This window comes from Mercenaria mercenaria, chromosome 7, assembly GCF_021730395.1.
Source record: "Mercenaria mercenaria strain notata chromosome 7, MADL_Memer_1, whole genome shotgun sequence".
Classification (NCBI taxonomy): domain Eukaryota; kingdom Metazoa; phylum Mollusca; class Bivalvia; order Venerida; family Veneridae; genus Mercenaria; species Mercenaria mercenaria.
Window position 1 is genome coordinate 29,605,942 of NC_069367.1, and position 26,878 is coordinate 29,632,819.

The 26,878-nt window shown below is 33.8% G+C and overlaps 1 protein-coding gene across 1 annotated transcript in view; it reads right to left on the reverse strand.

Moving 5' to 3' along the window:
- Nucleotides 1-8,496, reverse strand: part of LOC123555976 (uncharacterized) — a 43,755-nt gene extending 35,259 nt beyond the window's left edge. The window contains exons 1-2 of the mRNA XM_053547940.1: nt 8,446-8,496; nt 4,914-5,249 (exon numbers count right to left, since the gene is read on the reverse strand). Of these exons, the coding sequence (XP_053403915.1) occupies nt 4,914-5,208 (295 nt within the window). The 5' untranslated portion in view covers nt 5,209-5,249; nt 8,446-8,496. The remainder of the gene's footprint in view (nt 1-4,913; nt 5,250-8,445) is intronic.
- Nucleotides 8,497-26,878: the final 18,382 nt, after the last annotated feature.

Below are 26,878 nucleotides of genomic sequence, written 5' to 3' on the forward strand. Positions count from 1 at the left end.
TAGAGCATATTTAATTGTAATCTATGTTTTGAATGCTAACATTTTGCCAAAATTCCATATAGCGTTTCTTTCTTGAAAGTTGTTATCTAAAAGTCATAAGGAACAAAATTAATGCTTTATTTTGATTGTCTGTTAACCAATCAGTCATAAAGCACCAAGCACCAAATTTAAGTCTGCCCCAAGGCAGTGCAACAGCTGATCAAAGATCCATAAATCACAATGTTCTGATTGATAAGGGCAATATGACATAAGATTATGTAATTACTTAGGATCTACTAATTAGTTAGTATACAAAAGCACATGTTCAAAAGAAATTTCTTATTTGATTTTAAGGCTATCAGTCTTTAAAGAATTTAATTAATGAATATACATTCGCAATGACTTTTCAGACAATATAACTAACTTATATATAAGAAAATTTACATATATTTATTTAATTTAACAGAATTAAATAATGAAACAGCCTGTCATATAGAATTTGATGATTTAAGATAAAGTAGCACAGAATCAGACAGCAAACTAAGATATATTTATTTAATTTCTTATGGTCTTATAACTGAAAGTATCACCAATAAGGCATAATTATCATTTGTAGATTATCAAGTCGTATAATAATGATGTCTTCTATTCCACAAAAATGCTTTGGCAAAATAATACAGAGTAAGAGCAGACCTAATATATACAGCTTGTTATAAAAATAAAAACAGGATGTCATTGATGACATAAGTATACATATAGGAGTCTAGATCAGATGTGAAGCACCGTAGGTTCACACATTAGGGCATTCATCTACTAAACTTATACTAAAACTAGCACTTGTTTTCATATTTTTGTAAATATCGTATTATTAACCAATTGATTGTGTTCATAATTCTTCTTTACGTAATTTAAACATATTAACTTTTCTGGATTTGTAGTGATTAAAGTCAGTTCCATAATTTGCCTAAAGTGTTTGTAAAATCATACTTACATTTACATCAACTTGTTGTTAATAACATGCCAAAATTTCAGAACACACAAAGATGTATTAAATTGGATTCCTTTAACTATGAAATCTTGCAAAAATCCTCATAAAAGTGTTTTTCAAAGAAAATGGATGAATACAATCAATAAGAATAGATGTGTTGATTTTGATAATTTACTAGAAACAGGTTAAATGTTATATGATATTAATTAAATTAAATAATAATGTCATTGTCTGATTTTGTCAAAAATTTGAAACCATATTGTGTTCTCAATTACAAAAAAAACACTATATATCTGTAACTTTTAAGGTATTATCAAAATTATAAATGGCAGGTTAGCTTGTTTTTCAGTATAGTAGTAGTTACTTTAAACCTAAAAATAATCTAAAACATTATAATATTTATAATAGATTCAAACTGTTGTCATGAAATCCATTAATACGCAATCTAAATGTATCATAATTAAATGTCTAGAAAGATGCCAGAACAATATAATAATCAGAAAATGTGTAATAGTGATGCTCTTCACCCTTAAAAAATACACATTAAAGATACTTTAATTAATACAAATTCATCATTATCTACCCAATAGAGTATCCTGTTATACTTTTAATATTCCTATTTGAATAATCAGATGATGACCGAATGGTTATCACAAATTAATTAATGGTAACATGTACATACCTTAAAAGATGTTGACTGTATATTTCTAACTCATGCCAGTAAAACTCACACTTGTAACCCAGTTCTTAAAATATAAGTTTAAAACAAGCAAAAGAAAAACAGTTCTGACTGAAACAGTAAATTATCATTTAATGATAAGATGCAGTTATGATATCTCACATAAATTTTGATGCTGTAGTCTATTTTGATTGGCTGTTAGCTAGGACCAATCAGTCATAAAGCACCAAAGTCCGCCCTTAGGCAGTGCAGCTGCAGATCAAAGATCCATAAATCACAATGTTCTGACTGATAAGGGCAATATGACATAAGATTATGTAATTACTTATGTAATTAATTAGGATCTACTAATTAGTTAGTATACAAAAGCACTGGTTCAAAAGAAATTTCTATTTGGAGAAAATGTTTTAAGAAAATTACAAGTCTTTGAAGAATTCCTATATATAAATTCACTCAGGCAATGTCAACTGATTCTTAATTTTCAGTCATAATATTAGGGAAGCAAGAAAAGTACAACAGAAATAACAAAAAGCCACTCACCTTACTAAGACTCTTTTAAACTAGTGAAATATGCACCAAAGAAAACGTCCAAGCAGTGTAAATGCGGCAAAAATACGACGGTTTGTGGGGGGGGGGGGGGGGTAAAAGTCATGTGATCAAGCATAAAACAGTTGTATAAACTCATTCCTCCTACACTTAAAACGATGAAAAACCCAATACATTTCTATGAAAAAAGGACAAAATCATTCTTCAATATTGCAGTAACCAAAGTAACCCCAGTAACCAAATGTATATAGTAGGTTACAAATGGACACACTTGTGCAGAGGTGCACATTTTGGGCCATATATGTACTATATAGGGCTGTCATTGATTGGGTCTTTGACATATCGACGATACCGATATATCGGAAGACAAATATCGACGATACATCGATATATCGATTATTAAGTTAGATTAAAAACCTGTTTGTTCATGGGCATGCTATATACCTTCTTGTTAATGTTATGTTTAGTTTTATTGCCTACTTTTTATATTACTGTTTGATTGTGTTGTATTTGTATCTGTGAAATAAATAAAATAAATGAAAATTAATGAAATCTTTTATAGATCTTCATTGTGCCTTCACTCCTCTTTTGCATTTATCCTACTTTACAACCTAGTGAACTATAATACCAGGCACTGGAGTCGGGTTTCAAACAGCTAAAATTCTGCATTTTTCTTCCACAGATATCTATTTATTTATTAAATTAATTAATTAATTTATTTACCATGTTTTTATTTATTTTTAGCCTGATTCATACCCTGTCTAATTTTTACCTTGCACTTACATTCGGTACTGGCATCGCGTGTTTTTGTTTTTTTTTGTTTTTTTTTTTTTTTGGTTTTCTTTTTTAACTTTTGCCCACGTTTTCGATGGGCCTCAAATGTGTAGTGTTTGGCTGTTTGTTTGTTGTACTGAAAGACATGTTTAAGCAACACCTTGTGTTTCTACGAACCCAAACAAAGCTTTTCTTTCCGTCTTTCGACTCTTTTTCCACTATTTAAGCCAGCGACGGCTTCCTCTTCGGCCATTTTTGATTGTTATTGTTACGGACACTAGCTAAAATTCTGTACCTTTCTACTGAGTGATCAGCTATACGCGAACAAGTAAAAAGCCGAGATTGACGTAGAAACAGTATATACACTATGTTTTTACATGCACAAACAACGAAGCGACCTTTCAAGACAGGACAACGTAACTGTTTGCAAATAGATTCTGAAGTTGAGCCCTATTTACTTCTACCCATATAGGTAGTGCCGGCTAGTGGGAAAAGACTGCTACGGTACAAGTTTAGACATGACCTTTTTTGACAACATCCGTTACTTACGGCACATTTTTGCAGGCAGAAAAAGTTGTTTTAGAGGGTCTGAGTGTTTATCTAGACAGTTGTTTTTTTCTCTCTGTAAAATATCGATTTTTGAAAATGGGAATCGATAATCGATCGACCAAAAAATATCGTTGATACATCGATATCGTTTCTATCGATGACAGCCCTAGTACTATAACTCAAAAGATAATTATGAAAATGAAACTCCAGGCAATATATTGTCATGTTCACTTAATAAAGTATACCAACAAAATCTGTAAGAAGACCCTTTGAAAGTATGTTTGGGACAAACATTGAGACACTATATGCCACATGTGCCTTTGACACTGAGGAACACATAATGACATATCCAGTAATAAATGTTTTTTACGAACTCATAACTTATTAATTCCAAGTCCCATCTCAGTGAAGAGTCTTATAAATCTCCAATAATGTTGTCTGAACATCGGCTGATAAGGTTGTTATTTTGTACACATTTTAGCTGAACCAAAATTCAGATTGTTTTGACTTGTCGTACAATATAGGTGGCACTGACAGTCAGCAAAATATAAAACAATATTCAAGCCACTGAAACTTAACCAAAGCAATTTAATTTTAAAGCCAGTGTCACTGAGTGTGCATAATATTTATCAATTCATAATTTTTCATTTCTAGTATGACAATGCCTGTCTTTTAAGACTCCATCTCCAGCCAATCAATATGCATATATGCAGGATGCAGACCTAATGTAGTCATTGCATATACCCATTTTAAAGCAGTTTTTATTCATGTTTAAATAATTAACATTATGCAGTGGTCTTATGATATGATAATGTCAACTGTGGTATATGTATATTTAATAATGAAAAATGTTTCCAAAAGTCTATTTTTACTTCAAAATAGATACATACAAAAACACAAATAGTGCATATCCTTGGTGACTTTGAAAATGGCATTATTCATACAAGCTACACATGAAGAAAACAACAGTATACTGAGATGATGAGATATAAACCAGTTCAGAATAGGTCATTTGTGAGTGTGTATGCAATTTAAGCTTGCAAGCTTTCGTTTTCAAAAAATAAAAAAATTGTATCCTTTTGGATGTTTTATTTTTATTCATTTGGTCGACTGCTCAAAATTGGGACTTTTATTTTTATTTTTATTTGTCCCCCCCAACCCTAATTTTTTGAAAATTCTCCCGTAAACCAGAAAATAAAAAAATGTTGGCCTAAATGTTTGCATCCTGAAATAAATAGTAGTCCAAATGTAGTTCTATTCTTTATAACTTTCGTCCCTCAGACCCCACGAACTAGGGGCAACCGCCTCTTGGAACCCCATCTCACTCCTACACACCTTAAGGCCATGACAGCTATGAAAGACAAACGTTTGCTCTACAATTATAAAAAAGCAACATACTGTTCATAAAGAAGTTTTTTAAGTTGTCTGTGGTATCAGCTTTATCTTCAACTTCATTTGCAAGCATCATGTAAAGCGACATCCACTCTACTCGATATAGCCCACATAATAGACCTGCTCTGTTGTACTGCAGCTGGAACCGAGCCTGGCTAAATTCAGTTGGAGTGACTCCGTTACAGGTGAGAATTTCCACAGGACAAATAAATTTGCTAGAAACCAATGGATAGTTTTCATCAAAAGGTCGATTAAACAGAATTTCTTGAAGTGGACAATCCTGCTCTGAGCTGGACGCCATCTTTTCTTCAGTGTTACTTAGGGGTTTGGACACTGCAGCCCCTAGAAAATTGAAAAAAAAAATGATACAAACATACCACAATAATTAAAACATATGATTGATACCCAACAATGTTGACAAAATGCTACCACAGTAACCATCAGTTTATAGGACTAAACCAGTGGAACACTGAACAAAACTCATTATTACAGAAACAATAATTCTCACATTTTACTGAGAACTTCACAATTACTGTTAATTGGGTGATACATGCAATGGTTTGATTTTCGCTAATATTTGCTAACAGAGCAACACGCAAATTTTAAAACACTTGAAAATATTAATAATCACTCATTAAATCTTATGCATGGCGATCTGATAAGACCTGACATAACCAATAGACTTCAAAATGTAAAAATATGTTATATCAGGTCTTATCTATAGGACTACCTACACAGGAGAATGCATTTCGAAATATTATGGTTACAATAAGCGAAGGATTTCTTTGGACATACTGTAATAATAATAGCATTTTTGGTATGTGTAATTGTGGAAATATTTTATACACATGTAGGCCTACTTCACATGTAACACTGAGTAGTCACTTCCTTTTTGGTGTAATCCGTCCTTAAAGGAATTTTTTTTCATACTCAAAATGTGTTATTTTCACTTAAATTGTACCAGTAACCTAAATGCATGAAAAAAATACCAGTTTCAATTTGATACAATCAATTTTCAAGGTTTTATGGCTTTTTCAGTAACGTATGCCAGCGCCCCAAATTTCCTGGAAAAAAGCTGTCGCGACATCATTTTTGACCACTTATCCTTGCTTCAGCTTATTTTTGCCATATTTTATCAAGTTTTACCATAAACTGCACTCAAATCACACACTGTTACTGTAAAATATACCCAAACTCACCCCTGACACCTAAAACTTACCAATATTTAGTCAATAAATATGCATTTTTTGAAAAAAAAATACACCCAAAACAGTGATTTTGAAATATTTTTAGTTTTTCTTCTTTTTCTCTGCTAAATTGCACTGAAATTGTCATTTTCTATCATAATCTGGCCAAACTAGCCTATTTACAGTCACATCTAAACAAGTTTCAATTTTTACCCCTGCACAACTTATAGGTTACATTCTACCAATTCAATTCCTTATTTATTTCATATTAATAACAAAACATTCAGACCTCAATTTTAGCACTTTAGAGCATTTCAATGATATGAAAACCATTATATATGGTCATTTAGCATAACATGTCTTCTTATCAAAAATAGAAAAATATTGACATGTTATGTTGAATATAAGAAAAATAATCTGATCTGAGAAACATTACCCTCTTAAAATGCCCCCATGAAAACAGCCGTTTAGCAGTTACGCGTAGGTAGACATTTTCGCAAAGAATAAAACTTATTCCAAGAAATTTACAATGAATATGGTCTAGATCTATTCTCAATACTATAAGCAATAAACATAAGCCAAAAATTTAACTGTCACCTCCTCGTGTCACTCATTACACCAGATTTCATCCATAGCATGGAACTACATTTTGGACTACTTCACATGTAACACTGAGTAGTCACTTCCGGTTTGGTGTAATCCGTCCTACATAGGACTTTTTTACCCTTACATACTATCATCAGGTCAGAGACTTCACTTGGATTAAGAGACATTCTCTCGATCTAAACACTGTCTCTGAGAGACTGGATTTAGCTTAAGTGTTGAAAAACCATGAAATCTCTATTAAAATGATCATTTCATTACAGTTATATTATTAATTAATTTAAACAACTTGTAATTTTGAAAATGAATAACCGTTTTAAATGACATTTGATTTTAATAGCGGCGTAGCGATGCTCCAAACTTTTAGAAAAAACACTGTAAGTTAAGCGTTCATAATTAATCCATTTTATATCAAAATAATATTTAAAAGTTATCAATAAATTGCTTGTTTTATATTCTTTCCATTGATCAAAAAATTATTGATATCATTTGTGTTTTAAGAAAGTTTAAGCCGTTAGAAAAACATCACTGTTAACAGAAAAACATGGACGCTCGGCGTCTGACCACCCGATCTTTGTCTTATCAGTTCTAAAAATAGAATATACAACGGATTTGTATACAAACACGATCTCTCCTATTATAGTTCAAAGAAAGGCTATATTTTATATATAACAAAAATGACCTCAGGTCTGCTGCACCGGTGACAGTGCACTAGACACCGTCTGCTGCACCAGTGAGGGTTCACTAGCCACTGCCTTTAATTATTCTTTCATTGATTTCCATTGCTTAAGCTAATTTGAGTCTTTAGACAGTGTTTAGATCAAGAGAAATTATGTCTCTTAATCCAGGTGAAGTTTCTGACCTGATCATTAGGGAAAGGCAGTTCCAAAATCATAACCTCAAACTGACGCTGCAACACAAAGGGTGATACTTTTTTTAGAGGACAGGCTTAGCTACAGTGAACAATTTACCGTTGTTTTTGTACATTCGTCGACTGGTTTGGGTACAGGCTAGTCGTGAATGCGGGTCAGGACGGCCCAAATCCAAAACGGCCCATACCAAGACGGCCCAGTCCAGGATGGCCCAAATATGTTAAATATACCGTAATAGATACCGTTATAACAAATTAAAGATGCTATTTTGTAAGATCATAGTTGATTTAGAATAAAATTATATTAAGGGACAATTATTTTTTCTGATTTAATAATCGCTATTCACTTCTTAATTGCTAGTATAAAATAATTTATTTTTGCTTTTTAAGTGTCTAATGATCGTATCTATATAACGATTTACTTATCTTTTATGGGCATTTAATTGCTTTAAAAAAAATAATTAATGTTCATTTTATAGATGTTTTTTTCGTGTCCTGCCTGCCCTGTTGTCCAATTATATGTATAATAAAATTTGTTCTCATTTTTGCTATGTAAATAAATAAAACATAAATAAAAAGAACTATTTGAAATTCTTGGTTATTCTTGGTTATTAATGAAAACTGGTCCGTCATGGTATGGGCCGTCTTGGTTTTGGGCCGTTTTGGTGACGGACCGTCATGGTTTTGGGCCGTTTTGACCCGTCTCCCTAGTCCGGTTACCGGACGGCTAGACACTTCCTATTTTAAGTATTTCGAAAGTATCCACCATACTATCCATAGCATCGTTTTAACTTATTTAACATACAAGTTCTAAATTCTATAAAAAGACTAATTGAAATGAACCTAAATTACAAGAATTTAAATGAAAAGAACTTACTTTCAGCTAATTATGCTGACATGAAAACGGCGCAACAAAATCAAAGGGAACTAACTCTGGCAAAATTTGGGGAGGGTCTTTTCACCCCAAGACACCCCAAAACACCCAAAGACACCCCAAGACACCTAAACAACAATAATTATCCTATTGTTTAGTATTAAAATGTCAAAATAACAACATATTTCAATGTTTTAGGTGATCATTTCTTTTTCTGAATCATAAACTGTTACATTAACTGTATTAGCATGTCTTTAATAATTTTGGCATCGAAGGCCCTATACACACATGGATAAAGAACTTTCTAACCACTAGACACATGCAGGTGTAGTTGTCGACGGTGAATGCTCCCAGAAATCTACAGTAGAATCGGGTGTGCCCCAGGGTACAGTGATGGGCCATGGATCATAAAACGCATTTTGTAACATTTCGGTGTGTTTTAAAACATGTATTTTTTACCATCAATGCTCTCAATATAACAAGATTTGAAACTTCGCACAAACAATGGGAACACTTGCTTGCGCTGGAGCTTTGTGTAGCGCATGTCATAAACCGGGTACCAAAACCGGGTACCAAAATATATACTCTTACAACTATATTTAAACCAGATCATCACTTCTTTATGTAAACAAACCTCGTGTATAACACTAGCTGAAGCGATAATCCGGTATAATGTTGTCGTCACGGTATTAATTTTGGTACCCGGCAACGATATGCGCAATTCAAAGCAGGGATCAATTCGCAAGGAAGTGTTCCATGAAATTTAGATAGATTGATTTATAATATTTATTGATTTCTCGTCGGAATACAAATGACAGTTGTCGGGACCGGTATCATTTGATAGAATGGTAACAGACCCGTCGATTGATACCAGTCATTCATTGGTAGGGGTTCATTTAAAAGTTTAATTGGCAATTGTTCCCCTATTGTTTGTGCGAAGTTTCAAATCTTGTGATGGTAAAATACAATTTTTAAAGCACACCGAAATGTTACAAAATGCGTTTTATGATCGTCACCTATGCTCAATACATGGTAAAATGCTAAAAAATATTGGCTAAACTTAAACATGGGCGGAGTAAAATGGGGTGGATGGGGGTCCGAACCCCAAGTGTCTGTGCAGGCTCCCGCAAAAAAGAGGATGTAACAAACTCTACACGAATGCACATCTGCAAATAGTCTAACTTGAGATTGCACTGATTGTGGTAAGTCATTTATATGACACAAGAATAAAAGTGGGCCCATCACTGTGGGAGCCTGCGTGCTCGAGTTTTTAAGATCGTCGATTTTAAATCACTTGCCCCATCATTGTGGGATCAGAACATCGTTTAACGTTTACACCTCTTCGTGTGAGAAATCATGTAAAATCCAGCTGAAATAGATGTGTGTGTAAAAAGGGTCTTTTAACCCAATATACCAAACTCTTCCTGTTACCAGTACGAAAAAATAACTTTCCAAATATGACTTTCCTTATTTTGACTAGGTCAGTCTTTTTAAGAAACTGCACGCAGGAGTTGCTTCCCTTCAACTTCAGAAATCTCTACCTATAGGTAAGGGAGATCACTGCGTAGAAGACTGAAGAAAAGTATTATTACTCTCTATAAAATTCGAGAGTAAATTAATTATTCTCTAAACTTTCATAACAGTAAGAATGAAAACAAACACAGAAAGTAGGAATAAGGCTAATATTTGGCGGTAAGTATCGGTTTACAAGATATATCAACACAATGCACGTTTAATTAAGTGTTCATCTGTTCCGAATGTCGTAGTGGTGTTCCGGTTGTGGTGTTCCGGTTGTCGTAGTGTCGTTGGAATGGAATGGAAAACTGAAACGAAACTAACTTAGAATTGAACAAAATTTCAAATTAAACTAAAAGATAAGTAACATGAAGCCTTGCTCTGCTTTAACTGAAAAAGAACTATTTTTAGAGACAATTAAATGTAAAACCATCAGCGTCATATCCTCCTGAGTAACTCCGCCTGTGAAATAACTGTATGTGGAAATAAAAAGAAAATTCAATAATACTTTAATAAGAATACTTTCTTTCTCGCTTATTGTCCATAAATATGCAGACAACAACAAAATCTTTTATAAAAATCTGAACTATTACAGATCGATTGATAAGAATGCTTCAAACCGCTTAAGCATATGGGAAGGGTGGGTAGGGCATTCACTATTTTAAACCTCACTGCCAAATATTTAACCTCAAGATGAATCAAAGTTACGTTGTAAAGGTATATTCCCAATACACAAATGCACGATAAGCACGAGACTATTCCCGCCAACCTGAACTACTGTAGAGGCTGTTAAATTAGCGATACTGTAAAGACTGTTATAATCGTACCGAGAATAATTTCATTTATTTTATTAGTCCGATTTCTTTATTTCTAAAGCATCAACTTCAAATACTTAAGTGGCGTTATCGTTAATTTAACACATTTAAATGCACAGCAATCAAAAAATGCTTTTATAAAACATTCACCAAAAACACACTATGTGCAGTAAGATGCGCATAACTTTAAAGATCGGATGGTCTTACTCACTTATAATCTAGCTTTTAACGGCAAAATAATTTGCAGCATGTCATTCCATGTTATTTAACACAATGGTCAGTGTGGTTTTAAATTTATTTTTACATTTTGTATATCATAATGAATAAAAACGAGTCTACGTGAGGACAAATTCTGAGATACGGTTCCTGATCGTAGGATGGATTTGCCAGAGATCCGGTACCACATCACTATAAATTAAAAAATAATATTCTGATATTTCCCGCGTGAACATTTGTAGTTATTCTAAAAGAAGTTAAAAATGAGAGCAATATTACAGTGCACTTGAAAATGAGTTAAATGTGGAGAAGTTTGATAGTTTCAAGCGCAAAGGTTAAACTTTCTCGAGATTTGTCAGCTGTTTCCTGTGTACGTTTTTGAACGGAAACGATGAAATAACGACGCGGGTTACTTTTGGCAAGTCTCTAAAATGAATTGAAATGCATTCCTAAGTTCTTAACTTCAAACGCTTTTTTCCCAAACAAATTAATTATTCTACCCTTATATGCTTATACTAGGGGTGTCTTAAAAATACAGACATTGTGAATAGATCCCCGGTTGCTATTATTTCACGCATGCGTATAGTTGTCAACTTCCATGAAATAAGAGCTTTTAACTTGACGAAAAATATTATTGAGATTTTATTTAAGTCCGGTGTATGACAGCGGCACAACCCATGAGGAACAACAACATAGTACACATTTACCGAACTTTTAGGTATGAAATGCGCGATTGAAATGGGTTAGTATATTTTCCCGTTCATGACCATAGTATACATAGGGGTAAGGTATAACATGTACAGAGGCATTTTCTTTCTGGTCTGGTACCAGTGGTTAGTAACAACATGTGATAGTAGTTTTATATAACCATTTGTCTGCCTATAGCTTGGGTTGCGCACACAGTAACTTAGTTCATGTAGATTTCATAGAGAACAAACATGCATCGGCATGTGCTTTGTTCATTGCAATCACGAAATAAATTGACAAAATACATAGGCACATATGAGCCGTGCCATGAGAAAACCAACATTCTTGCATAAAAACTACTTTTTTCACTGGATCCGCCCATGTATAAACGGGAGAAAAATCGTGTGCAAACAAGGCAATTCACGTGCTGTTAATACATGATTTTTATTTTTGAAATGCTTTGCCAGGGACGTATGTATGTATTTCTGCGCAGACTGATATTTGGCATCTGCATCTTGTTTCTTCCATAATAACCTCTTCTTGTAGCATTAAAGATACAATGCAATCCATAGTATGTTTAGCTGTATCAGTTTCCAACCCCAAACGTACTGCCCCCATCAATGTACGCACTAGCTTCTCTTAGAGTTTACTCCCTTTACAAAGCGTCTGTTCAGTTATTGTAAATAACTGTGAATAAATAAGTATCGCGTGTAACTTGTGCTATTGCCCGTTTTTAGGTATTATATTAATGATTTTGTTAGTATCAGTCGGTTTGTTTTTACCTGATTGTTCGCAGAATTCATATAATAAACCTCGAAAGCTAGTCACTAGCTTCGTACTCATCCGTACTCTGTTTGTTCGTACTCAAAATAATTCGAATGTAAAGTTGGGACTCTTAAAATAATTGTGTTCCTGTTTATCAAACTTTTAAGTTATATGCAAAATTATGTATAATGTAACGTTTGTAGTAACTAAAAATAAAAATAAGATGCTCAAAAACCTTCAAATCACGCTTTTAGTAGTGTTATTGTTATGTGTGCCCCGGTTATGGATATTTAAAACATGTTTACCGTTTCCAAGAACAACAAGAATGGTAAATAAAAAATGTACCGGAATCGTCAAGTCATGACATATGAAAACAATGCATTTAGTCGTCGTGTAATGTTTTTATGCAAGAATGGCGACAATACACGTTTGTTTTGTGTATTAACGCCTGCAGAAGCCCTTGGGATATGTTTGCGACCTCGACCTTCGGTCTCGGTCACAAACAATCCCGCGGGCTTCTGCAGACGTTAATACACAAAAAAACGTGTATTATCCCTACATAGTGACCTTGTGACCAGCATGGATCCAGACCAGCCTGCGCATCCGCGCAGTCTGGTCAGGATCCATGCTGTTCGCTAAAGGCTTCTTTAATTGCAATAGGCTTTGAAAGCGAACAGCATGGATCCTGAGCAGACTGCGCGGATGCGCAGGCTGGTCTGGATCCATGCTGGTCGCAAAGCCACTATGTTGGTTTTCTCATGGCGCGGCACATATATGGAAAGAACAAGTTCGATTGTCTTTGGTTGAACATTTACATTTGATATAAAATGAAGATAAAACCGATTTACCTTGCTGACAAATCCTCCGAAACGGGTTGAATCGAAGAAATCGACTCCATTTGATCAGTTTTTGCACACGACACGAACAGCTTCGACACCGATACATGACAGCGGCGCAACATATACGGCGCAACAATATATAACTTGAGATTCGTCTAAATCACCCATAGCGAATAAGTGATATTTCAAATGAATATAAGAATGTTATTTTTTCCTAAAACACGCTGCAATAGTTTGACAACTAAATTGCCTTGTTAATAAAGTACAGCCTTTTATTATTTCCAGAGCCCACGCTTTATTGTGATTGTTAAAAAGCGGAAGCTATCATTAGCAGTTATAAAATATTACTCTTCTCGAATTACGTGTCCTGGAATTCTTTAACTGGAATTATGGCAACAGTAAGGAGACAATGCATTTTTAGACAATGTGTTTTGAAATATGAGAAACTTCATATCTCTTCAGATGATATATATGTTTTCAAACGCTGATAGAACAGAAATGTCAATACTTTTCAAATTGGCGATTCGACAGAAAAGGAAATAATAAATGTTAAGAACCCGAGAAAGTACACAATTGAGTATGAGAAAAATCTTTTCTTTGTTTATGTGCTCATGCTATTTTACTGTTGTAACTTCTGTCTAAGAATAATGTTTGTTCTTTATTTGACATAACATTTTACTGATAATTTCGTTTCTTCTGCATTGTACTACGTTTCATTTGATAGTCGAATTTGCATGGCTACCAAAAGAATGCAAAATAAAATACTAATGAATGACTCCATTACATAAAGCAATATCAGAATGTTTATGCAAATGAAACTATATAATGTCAAAAACTATAAAGAGATATTATCGAAGTTGGATCAGTCGAATTTCTTTAACATTTGAATAAATTTTAAGTGTATTACTAATGCTTTTGATAGTTTGTCTACACCTGTACACACTTATTGAATGTTCTTGTATCGTTTAACACTACCTAGAAGTTATTTTGTATAACAAATACTGCCTAGAAGTCATACTTTGTATTTTATTGAGGGCTGCTTTTGCAAAAATACGTGTTGTTAATCTTTAGGCATAATCCTTAAACGTTTTGTGCTTTTCTGAAATTGTAACACAAACACAGAATATAAGTTAAAATTAAACTGTTTCTAAAATATTATTTTTCTATAAAAGTTTAAGCATGACCACAGAAAATATATGTCAGAACACAAGTTACTGATATGCATATAAAAAGATAAATAAGATCTTAATTACGTATCATAACACTTGACTAGTAGGCATCCACCATGTTATTGCAATATCAATGGCGTTTTAAACAGTATTTGTTTTCGAGAGTAACTTGCTTTCACTTTCAGTTGAACTTGCTTTCACTCTTTTTGTATCTTATATTTTATTCACGGCACAGGTTCGACTTCATATATATGAAATGTACATTGCTCATAGTGAGTAGTAACATGAAGGGCGTCGTAATCCTCCCCCACTGAACTGAAAATAATATCTAATTTGACAGAACATCTTATTGAACCAATTCGAAAGGGAAGATCGATTGCCGGTATGAGCCGATCCTATACTATTCGTGCTTCAGGGACATCGGACCTGCACGATAATTTATACGACAACATGCTTCTATTATCGTTTGATTGTAAGTTATGGTTCTCATGCAGCGTTGAACTTAAATATGTTGTCAATGATAGAAGTTAAGTGCAAAAATGTCCTCTGTATTCAAACGTTTTAATAAAGAAAAATCGTTATTATAAAACATGTTATCGTTTGAGTTATCGTGCGGGATTTATATTTGTTTGATTGTTTACCAACTGCAGACTGTAAAAAACATTTGAAATTTGAAGACAGACTAAAATCATTTGAAATTTGAAGAAAACTGTTCTTTTGTTTTGATACACGGGTATTTGTATAATAGGTAACGTTCCTAAGGACTTAGATATACGGGTCTCTGTTATATAATGACAATTATACGTTAGATGCTTTAGGCTATAAATCGAGCGTGACATCACTGATTTCAATATGCCGCCAGTGCTCAAGCATTGAAAGCGCTACCATATTTAATTTACATAATGGCCAATGTAAATGCAAAAAGCACCCCTGATGAATAACTGTAAATCATTATCTTTTTTTTCCAAACAAACCAAACGGAGCTTAATACACCTGCGACATAAAAAGGAAATTTTATCTTTTATTTCTATATGCTTCCTGTTATGGTTGAGGCCTCCGTGGCCGAGATGTTAAGGTTGCTGACTCCAAATCATCAAATCACTTTCCCATCACCGATTTGGGTTCGAGCCCCACTCGGGGCGTTGAATTCTTCATGTAAGGAAGCCATCCAGCTGGCTTACGGAAAATCGATGGTTCTACCCAGGTGATGAAATAATGCACGGAGGGGCACCTGGAGTCTTCCTCTACCATCAAAGATGGAAAGTCGCCATATGACCTATAATTGTGTCGGTGCGACGTTAAACCCAACAAAAACAAAACTTCCTGTAATGGTTGGTCTGATATAGAAAGACATTAAACATATTTTGACAATAAAATGATTATAGACTTTACTTAAATAAATGACTTAAAATTTACTGAATTATTAAGAATAGCAACACAAATGATCACTGTTTCATTATCTTTGAGGCAAATGAGTGTGAACTAATTTATATATTCCAACTGAAATGCATTTTCCATATTAAAAGTACTATATAACACACGATTAACATCTCAAATAGCACAGAAAATAAAACTTAACCCCGACATTTTATGGAGCGTGTTTTTACAACTGTTTAAATGTGAATTTAAAATTACTGTTTTTTCAATAAATTGTGAGTTTTATAGACACGAAAATTACACAGTTCAATAAAAATCTTCTCAAATTGCATTTTCTGCAATCCCAAATGCAGAATTATGATTATAGGCTGAAGAAAATCAATTTTGTTAAAAGTGTGTACTCAAATAACTAGAAACTTTATATTTCCCCAGGGAGTAAATATGTTTGCAGAAACTAATGGAAACAAAACACGAGTATATAAAAATAATGATTGGAAATAAAGTAACGATTAAAAGAACTTTTACATCATTAGAATGTCACGGAATCGCTATAGCGTTTCCGGTCGACGACAATAGTCATAGGTCTATAATGAAATACTGCGTATGTAACTGTTAAAATAAGTGCCTGTCTGTTTAAATAGTGTTCTTTAGAAATGAAAGTTAAAAGTGTAATAATGAACATTATACATGTTTCTATAACTGTCGAATTCTTCTTCACTAAATTTTCACGTTATTTCAGATAATATTGTTTTTTTTTTTATTTCAATATTTGACATTCCATTTGATGAATAAGTACTACCGAGCGAGACAATAATTCTTTTTTAAACTGCACTTCAGTACTGTGCTTCATTTGATACTGCTAGGAAAGCCTACCCATTTTACTAAAAGAGCATGCCTCCTGATGCACGTTGAAAACTGTATTAACTGTTAACAATGCGACATAAAAAATATTGCACAGATATTACTTAAGTAGTCGTATATGAAGCACAGTCATATTACTATATTGCATCAGACCAGGCTTTTTGATAGCTTTTTTACAGCCTTCTTCACATTAAATGAACGTTTTCATATAAAAACTTTGGTTCTTTTTAGGAGCATTGGCAGGCTTCCAACTCATATTAAAATCCCTTCGTTGCTTGTTGAGCTACAGACCGGACAGGAAAAATCCCTGTAGACCTTTGACCTTCAAGTGTGACCTTGAGCTTTGAGCTAGGGGTCCGCGTTATGTGGCAAGTAGTATTAAAATCCCTTGATGAATGACATACTTGTGACACGAAATTGCGGACGTACGGAGGAAATGACGGACGGACGGAGAGAAAAATGAAATCATATAGTCCCTGAAACTTGTTTCCAACCAGTAGCAGACTAAATTTGCAGACGTCTTTTATATATGCTACTACATAGCACAGTTTGTTTTATAAATAAACGCTCCTTTTGAAGTTATCGAACCTCCATGTATGTACCTATAATTTCCCAATGCAAACGTTCAAAACTCATGATATACTAGTACATATCTTATCATGCCGAATACGATTGATTCTGCCTTTGCGGCCACTGCGCTTTTCGCCATTCAGCCAGTATCATTTTGGTATGCACCCTTTTTAACAGTTAATGGTACTGTCAAAATTGAAAGATGGACAAGTTCATTATAGAAATTTAGGTAAGGGTTAAGTAGTAAGTAAACAGGTTCAGCATGAACAGACACAGTTAAAGAGCTACAAGGCGTATCGTACAGATTAAATATAAGTATTATATATAAGGTATTTGAAACTGTCGCAACAAAAATATTTATGACGCATAATAAACATCATCTGTAATTTTTCGCACATTGATCGTGATTTTTTTAGAAAGCTGTAATAAATTATGAAAAAGTTTCACTTCATTTACGATGTGTGCGAATGTTGCCAAGTTCGTGTAATTGCTCCGAATCAGACGTTTAAAATGACACCGATGGTTACTTGTGCAACGCTGTATATGAACACAACTGCGGATGTCTCTAAATTGTATCTTTGTACTTGTGACATGTGTAAATGTTGATTTCTACTCAATTAAGGGCTAGAGGGCGGGAGCAATCGCATACATTTCCACTACCGTCTACGAACAGTCTCAATCACATCGAGCCTGAAGCATATTAATTTTTATCGTGTTTTGCAACCTATTGGTCTCCACTATTTTATTTGATGACAGGTGACATATTTTGTGACATTTTGGAGTCTTAATGCCTTTTTATACTAGGACCTTTTTCATAAACTATAAACCCCAGAGTCCATGTCTTTAGACTCATCGCTTTACGAGTCATTCCATTTATTCATGGAAATATAAGCAAAACTTAAAATTGTAAAAACAAAACTAATTGCAATATCGAAAGTCACCTTGATATACGAGAAAGTGTTATCAAACGCACTGCGTTTAAAAATTATTTTCAGGTCTGGCTTTAGAACCATAAAGAGAATTCCGAACAAAAGCAGGAGATATTTTACGGAAGAAATATACTAGCAGGAAATGTGACACCAAATATCATGAAAACTTTCAGTGAGATACAGAACTACGTCAGTTCAATGGAAATACATTTGTATAACATGTTTTTTTTTCTGAGAGAAATCAGAATTACGTTTTGATTACAAATTATCCTAGTACATTTGCACAGAAAAAGAAATCTATTGACGAATCTGACAAGTAATCTTGAGAAATTAGCTCTGAGAATTGGCTGAAAGAATTTTATAGCTCCATCTTAATACCCTAGAAAATGTGGTCTCCAAAAAGCTTAAACGAATTAAACGCCCGAGATAATAGATTTGTTACTGCAAACCGTTCTTATTTTGAGCCTTCTTAATGCAGACACATTAAAATTAAGTAATTAAGAATTTTCCCAGAGATAATACAAGAGACATTTATATTTCAAACTGAAGAAAACTGCCCAAATTTAGAATAAAATGGTTTTGCCTCTTAGGTGAATGTTCTGGAATGCGTTTGGAGAGGAATAATTTATATTAAAATATATACTTTCGCTTTTCATTTAATAGAAATTTATACCTTAGAACGTAGTGCTGCTATTTGTAGGATAAAAATAGTAATTTGAAGGCGATACTTCAAATTTCCATGTTTAAAATTCTCACGTTGATATTTGGTATACCATGCAACTAAGTAATAGAGGAAATAATTCATATGAAAAGAATCGCCTTAGACCCACCCCTGAACATCTGGGTCATGTTATTTGAAACAATTTTTATTTTATGTTCGGCCTTAACGAAAATGTTAGTGCAGAAATCAATACTAGTTAATGCGACAGAAATTTTATCATCCGAACCGAAAGATTAAACCAAACGATTTAAAATATTTATAGTGCATACAAGCATATGACCAGAATCACATTCAATTCTAAATGTCTATGAATATTATGAATCAATATTATCTTGTAAGTTTCGTAACAAACATTGCTCCTGTCCGTCCATTTGGTCATATATATCTTTAGTCTGGATATCACCATGTCACATGATAGGTAATTTTGGGTATGCTTTATTTCGTGGCAGAGCTGTAATTAAGCAGACGTATACATAGTGAATCTCTTCAATGTAAGTAAGTGTTTTAATCCTTACTCTGCTAAATTTCTATAATGAACTTGCCCATCTTTCATCTATGACAGTACCACTGATTGTTAAAAGGGGTGCTTACCCAAACAATACTGACTGAATGGCGAACAATACACGGGTGCAGGCTGATCAAGATCCACACTGGTCGAAAAGGCAGAATCAGTCGTGTCTAGCATGATAAGGGTTGCTAGCATAGGGATGTCTTTCAAAAATTTCTACGGCCATTAAAGAAAACGAGCGTTTAAGAAATTAGATTTAGGTCTAAGGTGCAGTAGGTCGAAGTTCGTTTCAGAACAAAGACTATAGTATGTATTGTCACAAAATAAAACCATCGTAATATTATCCATTGTACAGTACGCAGTTGTCTTTATAACAGAAAATATTTACATTTTTAGCTCACCTGTCACAGGGTGAGCTTTTGGGATCACCCTTCGTCCGTCGTCCGTCCGTCCGTCCGTCGTCCGTCTACAATTTCCTTGTGAACACGATAGAGACCACATTTTGTATTTGATTTTAATCAAAATTGTATGAGCATAATATCTCGGTTCCTTTCGAAAACTGGCCAGATCCCATCATTGGTTCCAGAGTTATGGCCCCTTAAAAGGCCAAAATTTGCTATTTTTGGCTTGTGAACACGATAGAGACAACATTTTGCAATCCACTTTAATCAAACTTGCACACAACTTGTATTGGCATATTAATATCTCGGTTCCTTTCGAAAACTGGCCAGATCCCATCATGGGTTTTAGAGTTATGGCCCCTTAAAGGGCCAAAATTTGCTAATTATTTTTCTTGTGAACACGATAGAGACAACATTTTGCAATCAATTTTAATCAAACTTGCACACAACTTGTATTTGCATAATATCTTAGTTCCTTTCGAAAATTTGCCAGATCCCGTCGCGTGTTTCAGAGTTATGGCCCCTTAAAGGTCCAAAATTTGCGATTTTTGCGATTGCAGCCAATAGAGGCTTATTTATGGTTTGATTCAAACTTGGAAAAGATCTCCGACAACAAGAACTCTTAGATTCCATGATGAATCTGTTAGATCCAACCATAGGTTCTGGAGATTTTTTATATCTGATTACCTCCCCTGATTTTAATCAAAATGGATTTATATCAGTAAGTACTTATAGGACTCATTTGAAATTTCATTATTGTCATTAGTTGGACTCAAACAATCAGGGTAGATAACTATGGACTGATTTTATGTCAAATTACCTCCCTTTATTTCAAATTAAAATGTGTATATCTCCATAACTAATGAAGATACTGATCTGAAATTTTATTTATGGCATCAGATGGACTTGGGCAATCAGTAATTATACATATTGACTGAATTTATGACAAATTACCTCCTTTTACCTTTTGTGTAAATGAATATACATAGCAGCTTCTAATTAGATTGGTTTGAAACGTTATTTATGTCTTCCATGGTAAGAAATTTCTACTTTTACTTACTTTTCCAATATAATGTTGTAAGGCTTGTACTCTGTATCTTCTACATGCATATATCAATGCATGATTACCTCCCCTGATTATAATAAAAATGGATTTATCCCAGTAAGAATTCATAGGACTCATTTGAAATTTCATTATTGTCATTAGTTGGACTGAGACAATCAGGGTAGATAACTATGGACTGATTTTATGTCAAGTTACCTCCCTTTGTTTCAAATTAAAATGGGTGTATCTCAGTAACCAATAAAGATACTGATTTGAAATGTCATTTATGCCATCAGATGGACTCGGACAATCAGGGTACATAACTTTGACTGAATTTATGACAAATTACCTCCCTTTATTTTATGTAAATGAATATACCTGAGCAGCATCTAAATAAATGAGATTGGTTTTAGATGTTATTTAAGTCTTCAAGAGTAAGGAATAGTCATGCTAGTAGAAAAATGCAGCATTTGAGCCTAGGACCCTCAAACTTGGTATGGAGATTGGCCCTGACTAGTAGACCCATAGGTCAAAAGGGACTGTTGCAAGAAAATATTTATCCTGATGATATTTAAAGTGCATGCCTATGTGATCTATGTCAAAACTTGATCTTATCATTAAGAGCAATGGTACTCAGGTGAGCGATATAAGGTCATCATAGCCCTTATGTATCTAATATAACATTAAAGTATAAGATCAACCGTACGTTTTAACATTCTTAGTGACCCTGCACCTGTCACCTCTTAAGTAATATTTCTATATATTTGTAGTCTAATCTACTGAGAGGTTTTGTTTCAAAAATTGAAAATACAAAACGCATGTGCTTGACTTCGAAGTAAATGAAGCCAGTTGAACTAAGACATTTGATTATTTTGATATCCAGACCATACATTTATTGGTAATACGAGTCAATACGAGACGTCAAATAACTGCTATTTCAATCAACAGTCAGTTTTATAGATACGAAAATTACAAAGTTCAATTAAGTTATTTTGCTGTTGCGTATTCCGGAATTCCAAATTTAGACGTGTTGCTAAATAAGCAAGCCACAAGCAATTACAATAAATCGTAGATGGGAATATTGGAAACATTCTATTTTCCTCTGGGGTATATACGTTTCCAAACACTAATCAAAATAAAATGTCAACGACACACGGACTGGCAACGTGACTGTAGAACGAAATGTCAGAAAAGAGAAAAATCATAGCATGAAAAGTGCACGAGAAGCATTAGCGTGTCACGATCGCAATTATATAAAAGACAACATCAATGAAATAAAATATTGCGTGCTTGGCTTAGACTGACATTTTAGACAGTATGTATTTTATCAATAGAACTGGCACCGAAATTTAAGTTGCAAGTCAGACAATGAATATTGTTACTGTAGTCTTGCTTCTCATAACAATGAAGTGTTTTTCTTTATTCGATTATTTCACCTCTCAAGCATTGTGAAGATCCTAAATAAGCACACTTTTATTCATCATTTTATCATATGAAACTTTTGGCCTCAATAAGAGCAGCGTTGTAAGACGACAAGGTTTTACCGCCAATAACGCTTCGTTTTGTAATACCATGTTAACGTAGGTTCGAATCCATGAATCAACAATTTTAAAAAAGATAAGAATATCATGATTTAGTATAAGATAAGAACAATGAGTTGCCTGCATCAAACTTCTGTCAGCAACACTCATTTATGCCTCGATTTACTGCTGAATGAGCATTCAAATGCAAGAGTGATATAAATAACACAATCAAACTTGATGTTTATGTTGGGAAGGCGGTCACCAATGTCCGTACCGTGCTGTTCAACCTCTTCTTGGCCTTAGTATTCAAATGCAACTGTGATTTAAATAATCTGTTTTTCATAACACAAAAAACCCATGTTAACGTAGGTTCAAATCCATGAAAAATAAGTATATCATGATTTACGATGTAAAAGAACAATGTGTAACCTGCATCAAAGTTCTATCAGCAACACTCATTTATGACTCGAACAACTACTCAATGAGCATGTACTGTTCAACCTGCCAACAACATTCATTTATGCCTTGGACTACTACTAAATACAACAGTAATGTAAATAACCTTTTAGTTATAGCACAATGAAATTTTAAGTTTGTGTCGGGAAGGTATCAGTCATCATTGGCCATACCATACTGTTTAACATCTTCTTGGCCTGAGCATCCAAATGCAACACTGATGTAAATAATCTTTTTGTCATAGCACAGTCAATCAAACTTTGTTGTTTTCTTTTTGTTTGGAAGGTGGAAGCTATATAGGGCTCAATATTGTCCGTCCCGTGCTGTCCCCAAATATCTCTATAACCATCAAAGCATGTTTTTAGGACAAGTTTATAAAGCAGGTACCATAACTCGTTTTTTACTACTTTATCTGAATGTTATAAACAGGCCTGCTGAGACATATTATTCTTGATTATGCTTGTTTGATGCTTATTTACAATCTAAAAGACATCCAGTAAATAAATTCAACAAAAGGACAAATGTTACTTGATGTGACACGTAATCGTTTAAATTGCGCTATGACTTCAGACAAATTGTTGAGTACATTGGTGTAATTATACCTTAAATTTACCTTCATTTTATATTTTACTTTATTAATCTGTTATTTTTGCGCTAATGTTAGAGCCTTTCTCAGCGGGGATTTTATTTACATTGTGTTGTCTAACTTGTTGAAAATAGGGTAAGTTCGAGGTTGGCATAATCCCCAGTTTCCTTTATATAGGTTACTGATCGTTCCAAGGCGGTGCCCCTATTTTCAACTGGTTTCCTGTCTGTCTTGTATTGTTTGTTGCGTATGTTTTCTTGTTTGTTGTATGCGGTTTTTCCTCCTCTTACTCCCCTTATTGCCCCTCCCCCCTTTCCCCTTGCATTTGCGCTTCTTTTTGCATCCCTCCCCTTTACTTCGAGTTAGTTTTCGTGGCTCCCCTTTATTCAGACTGACGGAATTCTAAGAGGGTACACAATTGTTTTTTCCTGCTTATATGGGTGCGTTTGTGTGATTTGGAGTCTAAGACGGTGTCCTACTGTTTTCGATGTTATTTAGTTGGGTATGGTTGTGTGTTTGATTTTGGTACATGAGTGTCTGCGCTTTTGTTGTAGTGTGACTGTTATTAAGGAACGTAGCATTCTCTTTGTATTTTCATCCTTGTTCTTCTTTCTCCTTCAACCCCCCCCACCACCCCACCATTTTACCACTCCCCCCTCTATCTATATTTTACATAAAGTAATATGTACTTGTTAGATGTTGAAGCAATCCGTCTGTAATATGTTTCCATTACAGCTTCTTTTTGTTGTGGGCCTACTTTGCTAATGCGTGACTCTGAGGCTATGTTTTAGGTGCTCTGTGCTTCCGAGAAATGTACCCTTACCTATTATCTTTCGAATGAAATATTGACATATTTGTGTGTCATACCAATTAAGAATCCCGTTTCGAGAACTTTAATTTTTTTTTTGGTTTGTATACATGTGCAGTGTAAAACTAAAACCATATTTTCCAACATGTATGCATTATATACATAATAACATTCTAATACAACATTTTGCAGACCGTGCTTATAGTGTACCTGTTAAAATGCATTTACGATTTTAAAAATTACTACCACTTCAATCAAAAATAAATGTAAGCCAGAAACTTGCCAAGTTCAATCTAAATCTTGTTACATTGCACTCGCTGGAATCCTAAAAACTGATTTAAAGGCTGGAGGAAATAAATTGAATAAAATGTGCTCTGATGTATTAGAAACTTTATACTTCAACTAGGAATACGTTTGTTTTTGACAGCTAATGGAACAAAATGTCATTGACTTTCTATTTTGCAACGTGACTATAGAAAGAAACAACAGGAAAGGCAATAACGAAAACGAATGATAGGGTTTCATTAAATCGTTGTAGCTAATCTTAGGGACAATAAATGTTTACGTACGTCACTATGACCAACATTTTAGATATTTAAAGGCAAGCTGCCGCTTTGAGTGCGGGAGGTCGTTACATAGTAACAAAAGATGTAAAAATGGTACTATCATAATGTAGCTTGGTAGTCTGTATTAAGAATATAGCTCTAAGACTGGTCAGCCCGGTGTCAGTATAATGCCCCTGGGTGGGGAATCTTGTCATGTGTCTGAGGCATGATAGTCTAGTGAGGCAGCACTCTAAAGCTGGGAATTGTGCTCACTGTTACAATAGGCAGACACCGTTATTTATACGAGTATGACGGAAAAGATATTGAAAAAGACACTAAACCCGACAAACACACATGTACATACGCACGTTCATTAAAGGCACGCTGTGTATTTCTAAATTTGTACAGTTAATGTCGATTAAAACAATACACATATTGCTCTCTTTAATCAACTGTGTCTGTTACACATTTAGAAATTGTAAATAATTACACAAACATTCATTGCATTATATTTGTCCATTTACTTACATACACACATGTATGAGAACCATTGCGAATGGATATGGTTTTATCGCCAGTGACATTTTACATATCTAGATAGACAGAAAAGTATCACAATCTTGATTAAAATTAAAGAAAAAACTAGAATTTTTCTTAGGAAATAATTTTAGTCTTCTGAAATATATAACTTAACTTGAACCTATATTTCGCCAGACGCAATACAATTACGAACAAAACATATCGTGATGAAAGACAATTTAAAACGAATCCCCGTAAAGTGCAAAAACAGTGATTTGAAGGTAGTTTAGCGTGTTTTTTTTATTTTGCTTAATTGTTAACATCACATATCGGCTTGATATCAAGTCCTGTTTACATAAATAGCATTTTCTTCTCCGTGATGGCTATTTTAGTTACACGGACACAGCAAAGGATACAGGAAGTTGTTCCAGCTTTAAAGACAAGAAGATCGTAGCTGCCATATTTCTTGCCTAGTCAGACACGTCTGGCGAACCGCAAAAACAAAATGATGAATTCGTCACGCCAGTTTTGCTATTTCATTATAAACCCTTATATGATTAATTTATATATCACCCCATTTACTCGTACTTAAGAGAATTCTCTTAAAGTTGACTAAGAAGGAAATTATTGTTTGGACGAATTTGCTGAGATGAAATGTATTGTTGTTGTTCTTCAAGTCAATAATTAAGGTCGTTTTATACTTTGTAGATCTACTTTAAACAGCACAATTCAGAATAAAAGTACTGCTTAATAATAGTCTTGTATCAGAATTATCACAGAATCAATATTACTTCATTTGGCTTTGTCTGCTTAAGTTAAACTTTAAGTGTCCTTTTAGACGAAGCAAATGTAATGCTTTTATTTCTATAATAAGAAACAGTATGACAATGTCAGAAAATGTCAATCTGAAAAGAATAAAGGTCAATATACTCATTACTAACGGCGCCTTCCTGGAATGAGTAAAACAATTTGTGATAACACCATATTTGATATGAACTACCAATAAAAGAACAGAAATAGGAATAAGACGTTCAGAATAACAGTATAGCGTAAAAGTATCAAACTTATATTATATAGCGTGATATTAAACTTAACAACGGCGTGTAAATTCGAATTTTTACTTTTGAATGAATTTTACATATTTTCTATATGCTCGATATAAAGAACAATATCTACAGTTCATAGTACAAAGATATGATTGAATAAGGATCAAATGCCAAATATCTTATCATTTAATAAAGTAATATTTCGTATTAACGGTGAGACTGTGTTTGTAATATTTCTTGAAATAACAAAGTTGTAAAATGACAAAACAGTATGTCCTTAAAGACTCAACCACACCAGGATATAGATCATTCGTTGAACTAGAATATTGTGTCAATATTAAAAATGCCATGTGATTGAATGAATTAAACTTACTGCATATCTAATGCAAGTTCTTTGACAAAATTAGTGTTCTCGTCTCATGGAAGCTTGAGATTATGTTAAGGAAGAATCTTCATTTAAATCTCGTAGTGTACAATTCTAATTTTAAGCATTCGATGTGCTCATAAGAAACAAAATTGTTTTACTTGTAGATGA